Here is a 17,535-nt window from a genome sequence, read left to right as displayed (position 1 = left end):
TAAGATCCCTTGCTGCCTATCGTAAAAGAGTAGCCTATGTGGCGATAGTGGGTTTCCTCTAAAAACAAAATAGTGTCAGAATGACCATATGTTTGACGTCCAATAGCCAATGATAAGATAAAAAATCAATGTGCTCTAGTGGCGTCATTAGATAAAACAAACTTTACTTTTTTAAAATAATGCAATTTACAATGGGTCATTCAGTAAGATATATATATATTTTTATTATTATTAGAATTTTTATTTCATAATAGCTACATTAAAAACAAAAAAGGCAAAGAAATAAATAATAAATAAATAAATAATAATAATAATAATAATAAAAAAAAAAAAAACACACCAAAAAACCCCCCACCATGTATCAGGTGTCATTTGGCATACATGAAACAATATCTTACATATTTCCAGTCAAAAGATAACGTTAATGGTAAGAAGCCACCACCACTTGCTTTGATGTATGAAAATCAAATTTTCTTTGGATACCATTATTTTCTGTTTATACAAGGAAACGTTTTGTTTTGATTAGCAACTGCTATTTAACATTTTGTTAAGTTGAAGGGATTACTAAAATATCCATGTTATGTTGGCTAAATATCCCATACAATGCATCTTTATCGGTTGTGTTATTCTGTAGACATAACATTCTGTATAGTAACAATATTGTGATTACTATAACACGTAGCTATTTATGTGTTCGGGAAGTATTCGATACATGCTCGGGGCAGGATGTAGCCCAATGGTAGAGCGCTCGCTTGATGCACGATCGGTTTGGGATCGATCACCATCGGTGGGCCCTTTGGGCTATTTCTCGTTCCAGCCAGTGCACAATGACTGGTATGTGCTGTCCTGTCTGTGGGATGGTGCAGATAAAAGATCCCTTGCTACTAATGGAAAAATGTAGTGGGTTTCCTCTCTATGACTATGTTAAAATGACCATATGTTTGACATCCAATGTGCTGTAATGGTGTCGTTAAACAAAACAAACTTCTAATTTCGACACATGTTCATGTTTACAGATGGGTTTTCTGTTCTTACACTTGAAAAATCATTTATTTATTTTATATGTACATGTTGTCCTGTTGATTATTATTCTGTGTTTTCACCAACTAGTACCACCTGTATGTTTTCTTGTAGTACAAGGTCTGCAACTCGAGATGAGAAGAGTGTAAAAAATTTCCTCGACATGGCAAAAGAAAAATGGGTGGAGAATTGTTTTGAGGTAAGAGTATTAATTAGTCGTATTATTCCTATCTCTCTGATACTCTGTCCTAATCCAGTAAATCTTCTATGACTGGTATCAAGGCCTTCAACCTACGTCATAGAGGATGTGTGCACTAAATGGTCGTCATAGTGGATGTGTGCACTAAATGGTCGTCATAGTGGATGTGTGCACTAAATGGTCGTCATAGAGGATAGGATGTGTGTACTAAATGGTCATCATAGTGGATGTGTGTACTAAATGGTCGTCATAGAGGATGTGTGCACTAAATGGTCGTCATAGTGGATGTGTGCACTAAATGGTCGTCATAGTGGATGTGTGCACTAAATGGTCGTCAGTGGATGTGTGCACTAAATGGTCGTCATAGTGGATGTGTGCACTAAATGGTCGTCATAGTGGATGTGTGCACTAAATGGTCATCATAGAGGATGTGTGCACTAAATGGTCGTCATAGTGGATGTGTGCACTAAATGGTCGTCATAGTGGATGTGTGCACTAACTGGTCGTCATAGTGGATGTGTGCACTAAATGGTCGTCATAGTGGAGGTGTGCAATAAATGGTCGTCATAGTGGATGTGTGCACTAAATGGTGGTCATAGTGCATGTGTGCACTAAATGGTTGTCATAGTGCATGTGTGCACTAAATGGTTGTCATAGTGGATGTGTGCACTAAATGGTTGTCATAGTGGATTTGTGCACTAAATGGTCATGTCGATTAAGTACACAGTATCATTAAAAACATTTTGCGTGTGTTAAAATTGTTTTAAGGAATGCCCCAGTATTTCTCGATCCAGTCATTTGGAATATTTTTAAGAAAATGGTATAGGACACACCCACGAAGCTACTGAAATAAATCAAAGTATTTAAATATATTTTGACCTTTCAGGACAAGGTATTAATTAACGCAGGCATACATCTAATCCTACGGCGTCTTTGTTAAACTTGTAAATATTCAGCACTAATGTATATTAGTGTAAATCTTTATTTGTCGTATTAGACCAACCTCTTTGGTGTAGGTTAAAGGGCTTGGGTGTATCAAAGACCATCCATATGGAATGTGCCTGTAAAACAACCCTTGATGCTAGAGTAGCATGTATGGTAAGATAGGGTTTTTTTTTTGTAGACCGAGTGCATTATATTAAAGGAATGCTAAAGCAAGGCTTTTGGACTGGTGTGCATATTCAACAATACATAATGCACATTATTGCTTAATATCAACAAGTATAATCGTGTAGTTAATTAATAAAACAGTTAAATGTGACGGCTGTTATATATAACGGGCTTAGCCATTTTGTACCATCCCAGTGAATATGCCCTCTGGCGAGCTGGTGGTTACGTAATACCTAACGTGTCACGTCAGGAATTAGTCTTCGAACTGAAGAAACAAAACATACCTGATTTTTGCGGATGCATCGCAATGTTCTGTAATGATATCTATCCCAGTAACACAGCAACGTGTATATGTGGTTTAATTTTCAATACAAAATAAACCACCATTGTCAAAGTGTTGAAATAACTGTATTATATTTTGTATATAAATTAAACCACGTACTGAAATAATAGTCGGAGCGTTTTCTTGCTTAATTGGTCTTTTCTTTCTGTGGTTCTTGATTGGCAGGTGTATATTTAGACAGTCCCTAGACATTGTGTCTAGACACACTAAAAAGACGTGCCTCTTTTATTAAGATCACAGGGTCTTATGTGATAACCTCAAATCGTAATGGACTTTACCAGCTTTATTACTGTAAGTAATTCTGTAAAACCCTTGATTAAGTAGACTTTCCCATCTAAAATCACAAAACTGACCAATTACGTAGTCCCAGAGAAAAGGAAATTATCACTTAGGTATCGTGAGTGGTCGTTTTTGCTCGAATGTATCCTACCAATAGGCCTAATAATATGCTTTTTTTCTTTGGATTTTTTAAAGAAAAAAATACTATAACTCCATTTCGTTATATTGATGCAAATTGAAATATATTTAGTTAAATAGTTTATTATACTATCAAGTCATTTATGTTGTTTTACAAGTCAGGTTGATGAAAGCGAAGCGCCTTATCGTAAATTAGAGCATTTGTTTACACTGTGCATAATAGAGAAGTTGGACCTGAGCTGACGTCACTTCGCCCCAAGCTATACCACCGGACGTCACAAAAACAAAACAAAATGGCTGCCCCCAGTTAGCAGGAATAATCACGTTTTTTTATTAATTCTAAAATTACGCGTTTTTCATTTGTTAAAGTGTCAGTATGTGTTGGTGGTCCGGATATGCATCTTTCCAACACAAGGCTCTTGTTGGAGTTTAGTCTACCTTTAACCAGCGTTCGAAATAAGCACTTGTCCGTTTGTCCTGACAAATAAAAATCTGCTCGGACAAACAAAATGCACCTCTATGGTTGTCCAGTGGACAAGTAAAAATGTTCAATGCAGTTTCATTTTGAGCAATCAAAAACATGAAACCATATATTTGGACAAGTGGAAATATTGACGGACAAGTAGATTTCTAGATGTATTTGTCCGGTGGACTAGTAAAAAAATTCTGCTTATTTCTATCTTTGATAACTGACCCCTAACTGTCACAGATGTGCTGAGGTTTTGTAAAACAGATAATCTTTTCGTCACTGCCTCTGATTAACAAAGGTCCTGAGGTGTGCTTAAACATTTCCTTCCTTTAGTAGTCAGATATCCTGTACTGTAATCCACGGTAGACACAGAGAAAGATAAATGAGTGATATGTTATTCCGGGGTATGTAACTGTCAAAAGAACAACAGTTCTTGTGTGTGACCTTTCTACATTAGCCAGTTATTCAATCCTCTGTGCTTAGAGAAGATAGAATTTCCTACCTGTCTCTGCAGGTGAAACTTGTGTGTTTCGGTTTTGAACGTAAATAACTATTGATTACCTATGTTTCCTTCCTTCGTGTCTATGTTGCTCGGTCTTCGTCTTGAAAAGAAAGGGAATGTGTGTTTAACAACACCTCAGCACATTGTTTAATCAGCAGCTGTTATGAAAGCAAAGAAAAAACGTAAAGTTAACAACGTCATTAGAGCACATTGATTTTTTATCTTATCATTGGCTATTGGACGTCAGACATATGCTCATTCTGACACTGTTTTTTAGAGGAAACCCACTATCGCCACTTAGGCTACTCTTTTACGACAGGCAGCAAGAGATCTTTTATTTGTGCTTCCCACAGGCAGGATAGCACAAACCATGGCCTTTGTTGAGCCATTTATGGATCACTGGTCAGTGCAAATGGTTTACACCTACCCATTGAACCATGTGGAGCACTCACTCAGGGTTTGGAGTCGGTATTTGGATTAAAAATCCCATGCCTCGACTGGGATCCGAACCCAGTACCTACCAGCCTGTAAACCGATGGCCTAACCACGACACCACTGAAGCCGGTGCAAAGAAAAAAGCCAATGGGCCGAATCTACAAAGCCTGTTTATGTCTCACACGTGTGTAACTACATACATTTACAATGCTTAAACACCTGTTTATGTCTTACACGCGTGTAACTACATACATTTACAATGCTTAAACACCTGTTTATGTCTTACACGCGTGTAACTACATACATTTACAATGCTTAAACACCTGTTTATGTCTTACATGCGTGTAACTACATACATTTACAATGATTAAACACCTGTTTATGTCTTACACGCGTGTAACTACATACATTTACAATGATTAAACACCTGTTTATGTCTCACACGCGTGTAACTACATACATTTACAATGCTTAAATATCTGTTTATGTCTTACACGCGTGTAACCACATACATTTACAATGCTTAAATGCCTGTTTATGTAATTAAATACATTTACAATGCTTAAATACCTGTTTATGTCTTACACACGTGTAACTACATACATTTACAATGCTTAAACACCTGTTTATGTCTTACACGCGTGTAACCACATACATTTACAATGCTTAAATACCTGTTTACGTCTTACACGCGTGTAACCACATACATTTACAATGCTTAAATACCTGTTTATGTCTTACACGCGTGTAACCACATACATTTACAATGCTTAAATACCTGCGTTTAGGAAAAACAGTCTTCGTAAATTCGGCCCATAATGTTTAATTACACCCCATCTTATTTTTCAGACGACAGTTGTTAGGTATGAAATATAGTCCAATAAGTCTGAATGGCGAACTTTGCAAATTAATAGTTTATAGTCCATTCGATGACCTCTGATATGAACATGCTGTCGGAATTAGACCAGTGGACCCCTATTGCTTCAATTAGTATCAAATTCCATTGTATGTACTGTCTTGTCTGTGAAAAAGGGCCTATAAAAGACCCATTGCTGCTAATGAAACAAATGTAACATGTTACAACTGAAAACGACGTGTCTTAAATATTATTAAAAACAAATTACATCCAATAGTCAAGGATTAATTAATGAATGTGATCTAGTGGTGGCATTAAACAAAACAAACGTTTATTTGCTTTAATTGGTTTCCCCCATCTTTAGACCTCAAAGAAAGTGGTCTTCATTATTTAAAATGTTTTTTCTTATGTTTCTTCCCCACAGTCGGATGGGCCGCTGTACTTCACGGTGTTGTCCATGCTGGTGCACCCACCAGACAAGTGGCAGGAACACCGCATCACCTTTCTCCGACGCCTGCTTATTGTCGCACACTGTCGACACGTCTGTCAAGTCGGCGCTAAAACGTAAGATATTGTCATTCTCAATATAGACAAGGATGTGATTTTACCTTCTGTTTCTTTCTACTTTTTGGTTGTGGGTGGGGACGAATAATATACATTTTTTGTCACCTAAGCCGAAGGTTTGTTAAGAAAACCCACATATAAGGGACTGTTAGTAATTATCAACATTGTCTTTTAGTGCATAGTTGTCAGAAGATGCCAGCTACAGGTGGGGGTGGGGGTTGCACCTATATTTACCTTTCATTTCATTTTAACTTATTTTTATGCTTATATCCAATTAAGGTTCAAGCATGCTGTCCTGGCCACACACCTCAGCTATTTGGGCTGTCTGTCTAGGACAGTGGGTTAGTGAGAGAGAAGAGGGTGTCATAGCCTTAGGCTCTGGGTGGGAGCCGGTACCCCTTTCAATTGTGGGGGTGAGTGGCAATGTATGATTTTAGGAGATAGGGGTGGTCCCCCCTCCACCAACTTCAAACACCTATGAAGCATACAACCTATGCTTGGCGGAAGTGGAGGGGGGTGCAGGATAATGACAATATACATTAAAAAATATATATATATAGTAAAATCTCTTGTAAAACTCATATTTTGGATGTCCACTTTACATAAACATTCTAACTGATGGATGAGATGTTTTGGTAGAAATATTTAATACTATTAAGTTCAGCGAATGTGTTTCCAGTTAACTGTTAAAAGTCACTGACCCCAGTTTCTGAGGTACGAATCTTTTCTGTTTCATATAAAATGGATTTGGAGCTAAACAGCAAACCAGGATGACTAGAACCAAGAAGTTGCAAGGAATATGTAGTTTAATGGTTTTTAAGAAACTTGATAATAGCTGAAAGTATTTTACGCTGCACAATAACTAGTGTCAGTGCCTTTAAGGGGTCTTTAGTGTAAAGTCTTGAAATGAATCTGAAAGTTATTTATAATGTCTACCATTTGGTGTTTTCTTGTTTGACTTTTCAGTGTTCCAATTGACAAAAAGACACCATTAGAATACACCGTCTACAAACAAACTCTGCTGTTCTTTGGAATGGTGAATGCACTCTATGAAGAAATGTTCACGGTATGTCATTATATCGTTTCACGAAGATTTCTGAAGGGCCAGATGTTTCCTAGCTATTTGATATTCTTAATGAGTATTGCATTTTGATGATAATAAGCAATTATCGTACTGTGATAAGCCTGATGTGATGTTTTATGGAGCACAAAAAATAAAACATCATATTGGTCTCATCACAGTGTCATAAGTGTTTTATTACATCAATCAATTTAATAAAAAAATAAACACACAAATTACATACAAGCAATGTAGTATTATGCAATATAGCAAGTGCTTGTTTTCTGCCGTTAGATAACACAGTTTGGAAATTAGTCAATAAACTGATAGTGTTCGTGGTCGGTGCCAAAGGGATTCCCTGTTGTAGATCACAAGATTTTGCAGAACCACAGAGCAAAAGTTTGTTTTGTTTAATGATACCACTATCAGCTGTTGGATGTCAAACTTTTGGTAATTTTGACATATAGTCTTAGAGAGAAAACCCGCTACATTTTTCCATTAGTAGCAAGGGATCTTTTACATGCACCATCCCACAGACAGGATAGCACATACCACGGCCTTTAATATACCAGTTGTGGTGCACTGGCTGGAATGAGAAATAGCCCAGTGGGCCCACCGACAGGGATTGATACAAAACTGACTGTGCATTAAGAGAGCGCTTTAACACTGGGCTACGTCCCTCCCCAACCACAGAGCAGTGCAATAAGATCTGAAACCGAAAACAACCTGATGTAACATTAACCAGTTAGTATGATGTAATATCATTGAATACCAGTCAGTTACCTCAGGATGTTCATCTTGATGTCTGTCTGAAATATTAATTATTTTTAAGGGTGTTTGAATTTATTTTTTAATAGATTAATCACAATTTAAAAACCAAATAATTATTTTACCAGAAAGTGACGTTTTCAAGTGGAGTTTCATGGAGCAGTGCCCTTGCTGAGTATATTCGACACAACGACCGGCCTGTGTTGGACTCGTGTGAGAAAATCCTTGGCCTGTACCAAACCGAGATGCTGCCATGTGAATCATTTGGAGAGTTTCTGGATATGATTGGTATGTCAACTGTTCTATGGTTTTATACGCACAAACCATTTACAGAGTTTAAGATGGACCCACCCCCAAAAAACAAATTGTTAGCAATATTGCAATTTTTGTTTCAAAATGTGTACCGTATTTGACCGGAAATTAGCCCATGTCTTTGAATAAGCCCCCCTCCGTTTTGATAGCATTTAATAAATTAGGCCCTCATTCGTAAATACTCCCACCCCCAACTTCGTCACCTTATAAATAACACGAAATTGTAAGTTTGCTCAAAGTTCATTCAAAAGGTCATACCTCCTGCAGATAATTAAACACAAATGTAACACAATATTTTACCACCAGTGAGATTTAGCAGTCTAACAGTAACAGTGTGTAACATTGTTTTCAATTTCATGCATTCAGTATTTCTTTGAAGTACACACGCCCAAGTCTGAACTAAAACCAATGTCTATTTTTACCACCACACTGGGTCCGCAGTTAATGCTAATTAGGCAAATACCTTATTCTGATTGGCTAAGAACAATGACCTAGATTGACAATTCTTTTTAGTGTTAGCTGGCTGACTGTGTCAGAAACGTGTGTATACGCTATTGAGTTTGTTGTTAATTGCTGTTGTTTTAAGTCTTCTCGGCATTAAATTTTGGATGTAAATAAACAGCATTTAAATAATTTTAACATAGAAGATGTGTTTCTGATAATTAGATACTAGTAAAAAAAAAAAATAATAATCAATTAATAAACAATTATTATTTATTAATAACAAATGGAACACTAATCAATAGATGTGCTACTGAACGTTTTTTGTTTTCTTCCTAGTTAATTTAATTATTATTAGTTAATTTAATTATTATTATTTATTTTAATTATTATTATTAATATTTTTTTCAACAAAACTGGCCCCTTGTCTGGGAATAAGCCCACCCAATGCTAAGCTCACAATGAGTTATCTTGGCCCCCTGGGCTTATTTCCGGTCAAATACGGTAACTAAAGATGCTTCAACTAGCCAAACTACTGTTTTTATTTGATTTTTTGTAGTTAGCTTTTTGGGGATTTAATAATGTAATATGTTCATCAAGTTTAGCTTTAATTCACATTTTAATGAACAACAGTTTAACACTGCATATAGAAAAGGACAAATTGTAATTCAAAGATTTTTTATCTAAATGATATGTTACCACAGTTGAATAAATAGCTACTTAATAAGTGGGGGATGGGGGTGGGGGGAATTGTGAAGTAAATGGTTATTATTGCCCCAAATATATATAAAATTTAAACTGTTTTTTTCCAAAATACATATAAGAATATTTATCTTTTGTTTCAATTTCAGAACTGTTTTTGTATTGTTTTGGTTGTTAGAATGAAACTTACTGCTATAAATGTGTGTGATCTTGTGAAGTAAAATTTTGGTTATTTGCAAAATAGTAAAGGTACTGACTCACAAACAAGGGTCAGTGACTTTTAAGGGCAATCTTCCAGAAATAATTGTTCACTTTGACACAAAGACGTTGCAAACGACTTCACGAAGACGTCCGATTTAGTCCAAGCAGCTTCCTTCTGCCCCTTCAATGATCACCCTTGTTCAGGACCAGTTGTCTTAATGGAACATTTGGGTTTGGGGTTTTTATCAGTTCAAACCGGCCTCGGTGGCGTCGTGGCAGGCCATCGGTCTACAGGCTGGTAGGTACTGGGTTCGGATCCCAGTCGAGGCATGGGATTTGTAATCCAGATACCGACTCCAAACCCTGAGTGAGTGCTCCGCAAGGCTCAATGGGTAGGTGTAAACCACTTGCACCGACCAGTGATCCATAACTGGTTCAACAAAGGCCATGGTTTGTGCTATCCTGCCTGTGGGAAGTGCAAATAAAAGATCCCTTGCTGCCTGTCGTAAAAAGAGTAGCCTATGTGGCGACAGCGGGTTTCCTCTAAAAACAGTGTCAGAATGACCATATGTTTGACGTCCAATAGCCGATGATAAGATAAAAAAATCAATGTGCTCTAGTGGCGTCGTTAAATAAAACAAACTTTACTTGTTATCAGTTCAAATTATTTATTGTCCCCAGAAACATTATGTGATGTCAGGGTTGGAGAGTCATGAATATCACCTCACACAGTCAGTCCACAGTAAACAGAGGAACAGCACTTTTCCAAATTATCATCTTTTTTTTTAATAATATTAATTACACATTACAAGACATACACATACACTTACTCAAACAGACATTCATCCACTAATTATCATAATGCATTGTTACACATGTATGTAGGATATTGCAGTACTCTATAATTAAAAGAAAGAAAGAATGTATTATTTTTACTACGGTTACATGGCGTCGGACATATAGTTAAGGACCACACAGGTAATGAGAGCGGAAACCTGCTACCACCACGCAATGGGCTATAATTAAAATAACTCATAAAGGCTAAGTTATAACTGTTACACTGTATATATAGAGAATAACTAGTTAATGATGTTGGATACCTACTTATTCTGTGAAGGTAAGAATGGGAAAATCCGTGAGACTCTGCCAAGCGGAATTTCTCATTCGGCCTGAACAGGATGAAGCAGATATCCGACGTCATTAACTAGTTATTATCTTTATTTTGCAGACCATAAAAATAAGGGGAAAAGCTATTATTTCTGTTATTTCAGCCACACTGTACAATGACCTAGAGGTTAAATGATCAATTTTGTAATGTAGCTATGCATGTGACGTCATATGAGTGACGTCAAAAGTCATAATATGATAGTATACGTTTATGACTTTGCTTTAATCAGTCATCATAATCTGTCAATACAAACAGTGGATGCAGGATAAATACATTTTACATACATCCACATGTACATGATTTAAAACAATTTCTGATATTATTAACTTAATGGAAAATGTATTATTATTATTTTAAAAATTATTATTGTTCTTTTCAGGTCTTTTGAGTGAAATCAGTGACCCTACAGAGTTCATTACAAAACTGCTGGCTGCTCTACCTTAGCTGGACAGATTCATTCTGTGGAATGCTGTTGATTAGCATCAGTTACAATTACTTGTGTTGAAAACGTGGATTTCTTCTTAAAAGATTCCATTCAACTGAACAGTTTTGTTTTGTGCTTTGTGGCTTTAAGCTGATCCATGTTGTTTATGGTATGATAAAACGGTTTTTTTTTGTAGTTAAAACAGGTTATGTTTTTGGTGACTACTGTTTGAAACATTTTTGTGTAACAGAATATTATTGTCTGTAATAGTTGACATTATTGTATTTGGGTCATGGCTAATTAATATAATTATTGTATGAAAAGCAAAATGCAAAACAGTTGTACTTTAAAATTAATTTTTGTTAATTCATTACGTTGTATGCATTAATTTTTTTTTTAAAATGTATGCCTTAAATTGAATATGCTTGATTTAAAACTTACGCAGATTTTGCATTTATAAATGTTTTGTTTAAGAAAAACACTACTAACTATTTAACCTATCATTTATAGCAATACATGTACTATTGTATAAATGGGGTACACCATCAATATGATATTAGATCAAATAGTGTGCAATACCTTATGTAATTAATAATTAGATAAACTATGAATATACATTCTAAAGAATTCAGCTTTTTGGTGGGGGGTTTTCTCACATTTATCTGTATTGAAATTAATTTCCATTATTTGTCTTGTTATAAGGATGGCTTATTCACATACTGGATCATATTCATTTTACTGGACACTTGAACTGAAGCTGTGAAGGCATTGTGTTGTTACAAAGCTCAGACATGACTGTTGGTAGTTGAAGGTCTTATGAACCACTTAATTTCTTGAGTAACATATTTTTTTTATGAACTCTCTTAGATAGAAGCACAAATATTTTTCCCAAATCAAAAAGTGAATATACAATAAATTATTTAATTAGAGAACAGTGAGCTTATTTCTGTTAGTGCACTCGATTGTGTTATTTTTCTGTATGAACTAAAGCCTCATAGCTTGTATATCAAAGACAATGGTATGTGTTGTCCTGTCTGTAGAAAATTGCATATTAAAAGTGCCTCAAGTCTGTTAGAAAAGGAATGTATGGCATATTCTAACATTCCTCATGTTCGCTTTTGTTAATTTTAGCCAGTATTCAGATTTAATATTTAGAAAATTGTTAATCATTTCAACACTTAATTAATGTTTATTAATTTTTAAAGAGGTTTTTGTAAATTGAATTAATACTAACATATGATGCAGTTTGCTAAAGTGTGTTATGTCAGTAGCGAAGAGTATGCATCGTATTTAATGAAAATACGTCAAATAAAATAAATTTAAAGGTTTGTCATATTTTGGTGTGGGTTTTTTTTTTTTGTGGTTTTTTAAACCAACAATAGCATTGGTTATAAATTTATCTAAATCTTATGTCATAAAGTTAAAATGTCATAGTCAACACTGGTACATTCTGCAGTTTCAAATTATCTTTTGTCTAAGCCAAATATAGTTGCCCACCTCTCGTACTTTTAACACCTAGAGCAGAAAAACTGACTGACACTAAATAGAGCAACTGTACTGACTAAAAACCCATTTGTGCATTAGCTTTTGCCTTTGTCTAATGACACCAGGTTTTTACTAATTAATATAGCCTAACTGGGTGATACATAGACTTGTTAATTGACTAGGCTAGTGGTTCAAAGCTGAACAATGTTCCTACATCATCATAGTTTGTTAACAATACCTTGAGCATCACTTGAAGAAATTCTGACACAAGCATATAGTAATGGCATTATTACCATCTGGAGATGGCTTTGATATTTGAATCTACTGCATACAATATTGAGATAGTTTAGATATAAATACAAGTGATATTTTTTATTTGCTTTTGCTTTGGATATCTGTATAGATTTGCTCATAGTAACCAAAATGTATTGTAATTAATTGGGTACATTTTCCACCCCAAGATTTGCTTTTACAGTAATGTGCAGAAATGCAACAAAATGCTTTATGGCTCATTTAATTTCAGATGGTTTTTAATGGGTGGGGGACATGATCCTCGACCCCCTCAAGTGTTGAGCAGACACTTTGAATACCTGGCTGTGTCCATGAATGGATCATTGAATTAAACTTTAATAATCTTTAAAATGTTGACAATGCCCCCACCTCCTCCTTCACAACTTAAACTTTTGTTTGTGTAATTTGATATTGAAACATTCAAAATGACCGGTTGAATAAATATAATGAATTTGAAAGGTTACTTGAAACATGTTTTATTTGTCTTGGGTTTTTTTAACTTGTTTTTGTTCTTTAATTGAATTTATCTAATATATTTATGTTAAATGTATGTTTTCATGGATGACTTGTAGTAATGATGTATACCACAGAGTAATTTTTGGTAGTATTTTACTCAGAACTAAACTGATTGGCACATCCTTGTGGCCAATTTTGATCAATCAAATCAGACTACCTATAGTTAAAAAGAATTCTTCTACAATAACTAATCAAATCAAACTGTGCTGATCGTTAGAATATCCGTTCTCTGTTTGGACATTGTTACTACAAGTGTGCCCTGAGAATGCAGGTTATGAGGGCTGGATATTTGTTTAGCAGTTCTATGTTAGATTGCTGCTTTCAAATGATGACTGTTGTGATTTTCTTTTTCTTCTCACTGCAGTGTTAATTGTACAATAAATATTGTCTGCCAGAACAAGTCTTTGTGTTGTATAAGACATCAGAACAACATCCCCCCCTGTTCCGGCTATTACCGGCCATGGTCGGATTGCTGGTGCTCCTTTGCACCTGCCAGTGCAGGTGGTCCCCCTCCAACCCACCCCACCCCTTTCCTGTCCTGGACGGAGGAGCCGGCCAAGGCTGGCACTTGTGCCCAGGACAGGTGTGCACTACAACAGCTTGCTCTGAATGTACACGTTAAACACTCTGACCTGACCTCATTCCCCTGTTGTTACTTTAAAAGAAAGAAAGAAAAATGTTTTATTTAACGATGCACTCGACACATTTTAAATTATGGTTTTATGGCGTCAGTCATATGATATAGTTAAGGAATAAGGACCACAGAGATAAATAGAGAGGAAACCTGCTTCCGCCTTTCATGGGTTACTTTATGTAGTTGCTTAATATAGACCCGTGTACATTTTGGAAATATTTTTTCATTAAAAAAATATTGAGATATTAAAATGTCTTTTCAAATCTTTCTTTGATGATGACAGATCGGTTAACCTCCAGTATTTAAATAACCCGTTGGTTTGGAGTTGCTTGTTATTTGTATTACTAACTGATAACCAACTGTGCATGTGGTAGGCTGGCACTTGTATAACAGTAGATTAAAGTGGTGCTCTGGCTTCGTGGTGATAATAAAAACTAATATGGTCAACATATATAATATCGATATTTTGCATTATGATTACCAAGTAACTGTACTTTAGTATTTTAAGATTTTAACATTTCAGATAAATAACTACAAATTAATAGATCCCACACATAATCTTTGCATAAACAACTGGAATATCGAAATTGTAATATAATTAATTGTACACCATGTAAACGGTCGCATTCAGTATATATTCCTATCTTATGTCGTAACAAATCTTTAAAAAGCTGCAAAACGTAAACTTGGAAGGCGATTGTCGTCGGTTAAATTCGGCTGTCAGACTAGAGTTCAACAAAATCAGCAGACGTTATTTGGTTGTCGTCCAAAGATACTCCAATAAAATAAATTTCTACTATTAAATTAAATTATTTAGTTGTAATTGTTTATGGGCAGATAGTTGAAAGTTTACATTTCAAAGCAAAAGTCAAATATTTTTGGCGGGAAGTGGCCGTCGTGCATCTTCCAGAATGGATCTTTAAACTGGCTACTTCAAAGTTGCAAATGTCCTATTTCACTGGGTTTTTTTTACATTTATTTATAATAACTTCCAATTTATCAATATCAAGCATACTACTTGGGCTGTTCGAGAATTGATTACAAGAGGCATTTAAATATATTCTCCAAAAATGTTCATGTGCACTAAATAAAAAGGTCTCAAACAAATTGTAAAGTTTGTAAATTGTTGAAATTTGTGACTTGTGTGGACACGCGATAATTTTGCAAATTAACTTGGGGACGGTCCATAAATATCGATGTACTTCACAATCCGAACAATGTTCGGAAGGGGGGGGGGGGGGGGGGGGGAGGGGTAAAAGCCATGTTCGGATTGCTTTTCAGGTAAAACATCGGTCCATCGAAGGTCAATGTTTCGTACACATTATATCAATGTTTTTATGTTAGGATTGGGGGGGGGGGGGGGGGGGGCGTCGAACATATGGTTAAAGACCACATATATATATAGAGAGAAAACCCACTCGCCAATTCATGGGCTACTCTTTTTCGATTAGCAGCAAAGGTTCTTTTATATACACCATCCCACAGACAGGATAGCACATACCACAGCCTTTGACCACATATATATGGAGAGAGAAAACCCACTGTCGCCAATTCATGGGCTGCTCTTTTTCGATTAGCAGCAAGGGTTCTTTTATATGCACCATCGCACAGACAGGATAGCACATACTACGACCTTTGATATATCAGTAGTGGTGCACTGGCTAGAACGAAAAATAGCCCAATGGGCCCACCGACAGGGAGCGATACCAAACCGACCACGCATCAAGCGAGCGCTCTACCACTGGGCTACGTCCCGCCCCCTCTTACAGTCGGAGTACTGGAACTAAACTGAAACACAGAAAGCTATCAGACTTTATTTGTCATCAGTTAAAGTTACATTCTCTGGTTACAATATCATAACATCATGTACAAATATGAAATACAAGCTCAAATGCACTTTAAAAAAAACCCGTGTGTGCGCTATGAACGGAGATCGTCAAAAGTGTACGCTCGATTCGTCGCCTGTGCCGCCATAGCTCGGCAAAGCACAAACGACAGCCTGTTGTCAGTTTCAGTTAACACATGCGTTTGCCGATTTCAAATTGTAGGGTTCGACATCAAAGTTAGAGCATATTGATTTAATAATAATCCGACGCCATACAACCGTAAATAAAATGTGTTGAGTGCGTCGTTAAATAAAACATATCCTATCCTTCCTTCCATCTGCTGTTGGATGTCTAACATTTGGTAATTTTGACATATAATCTTAGAGGGGAATCGGGTGCATGTGCAGGGGGAGGGTATTGGAGGTCGAAACCCTTACTTGCCCAAGCTTAAAAAAAATTGAAATGTATTTTCTGGGGGAGCATGGCCCCATATAAACTTCGCTCAACACAGTCTATAACCTTTTAGGTCTAAGTAATGAATAAAAATAACATATAGTCTTGAAAAATGTTACGTAAATCGAACACAGTACCCTCTTCCTCTACCCTAGAGCTTTACGTAATTAGTAACACCCCCTTACATGTAACGCGTATGCCAACAGCTGGCCACTCAAAATTTCAAGGCAAATCCCCCACCCACCGACCCCTGGAAAGGCATTGTACCATACCTCTATGGATATGAATATGTCTTGGAGATATGACAGTTAAATTTGTTCAAAAATTGCGAAATCTCACGTGATCTCTTGTTGGGGAATTCCACACTTGTGATAAGCCAATGAAAACCGAGATCAGTAGGAGCCCATCAAAAGTGTCCCACTTTTGAAATACTGGCTTTGTTTTTGACCTGGATAAGCCAGTGTAGTGAAACCAATTGCGGAGTGCGGCGTCATTATTATATGCACCAAACGTAATTGGATTTTCTGTTCTATATGCTTAAATAATAAAAATATTACGGATACTGCCGCTTTAACATTGTGACACGTTTCACTTCAATTTTCTTGTCATCGTTTGTGTGTGTGTGTGTGCGCGCGCGCGCGCGCGCGCGCGCGGACTGTTTACGCGCATGCGCAGACAATGTTCATACGCGCGTACAGGAATTTTCTCAGGGGTGGTTGTGATTTACACTACATTATGGGGGTGTGGTGTGAGTCAAGTCATGGTCCCCCGGAAAATATATTGGGGAAAAAAAACAAAAAAACACAAAAACATTTGCTAGAACAGGGTGTGGGATTTCGACTCCAGAACACCCCCTCCCCCATGGAAACGCGCCTGATGTTGAATGTCAACTGTGAAGATTCTGATGAGTTCAGAAAATGGTATTATGGAGAGATGCACTTGTATATATATAAAATATCAGGCGCGTGCACGTGCATTGGGTAGAGGGTTCGGGACACGAAACAAACCACATCTCCAGCATCCACGATTTTTTTTCTGAATATTTTGCAAGGTTACATGACTCATTCCTCCTAAAAACTTAGCTCCCCACGCCGAATCTGCACAATTTCTTCCTTCTTTTTTTCATATTAAAACACACTGAACTCAAAGTTTGGATTTGTACGTTTTTATTCATACAACATAGCACATAAGAGGAAAACAGAGGTAGAACGGAGCACCACTAAATAAATCGTCAAAGCTTTAAAACAAATCAATGGAATGCTAAAAGTAACACGATACTATTGAAAAGCAGGAATGTATCAGTATTCCAACTTGAGCGATATTTTTTTTTTCTGTTACT

The 17,535-nt window shown here is 36.3% G+C and overlaps 1 protein-coding gene across 1 annotated transcript in view; it reads left to right on the top strand.

Annotated features, from left to right (window-relative positions):
- Window positions 1-13,680, top strand: part of LOC121383591 (E3 ubiquitin-protein ligase UBR4-like) — a 129,182-nt gene extending 115,502 nt beyond the window's left edge. Inside the window, exons 116-120 of the mRNA XM_041513681.1 lie at window positions 1,135-1,219; window positions 5,776-5,915; window positions 6,882-6,981; window positions 7,872-8,031; window positions 10,947-13,680. Coding sequence (XP_041369615.1) covers window positions 1,135-1,219; window positions 5,776-5,915; window positions 6,882-6,981; window positions 7,872-8,031; window positions 10,947-11,011 — 550 coding nt within the window. The 3' untranslated portion in view covers window positions 11,012-13,680. The remainder of the gene's footprint in view (window positions 1-1,134; window positions 1,220-5,775; window positions 5,916-6,881; window positions 6,982-7,871; window positions 8,032-10,946) is intronic.
- The last annotated feature ends 3,855 nt before the right edge of the window (window positions 13,681-17,535 follow it).

This window comes from Gigantopelta aegis, chromosome 10, assembly GCF_016097555.1.
Source record: "Gigantopelta aegis isolate Gae_Host chromosome 10, Gae_host_genome, whole genome shotgun sequence".
Taxonomy (NCBI): domain Eukaryota; kingdom Metazoa; phylum Mollusca; class Gastropoda; order Neomphalida; family Peltospiridae; genus Gigantopelta; species Gigantopelta aegis.
Note: the sequence above shows the minus strand (reverse complement) of the source record. Positions and strands in the feature narration are given on the sequence as shown.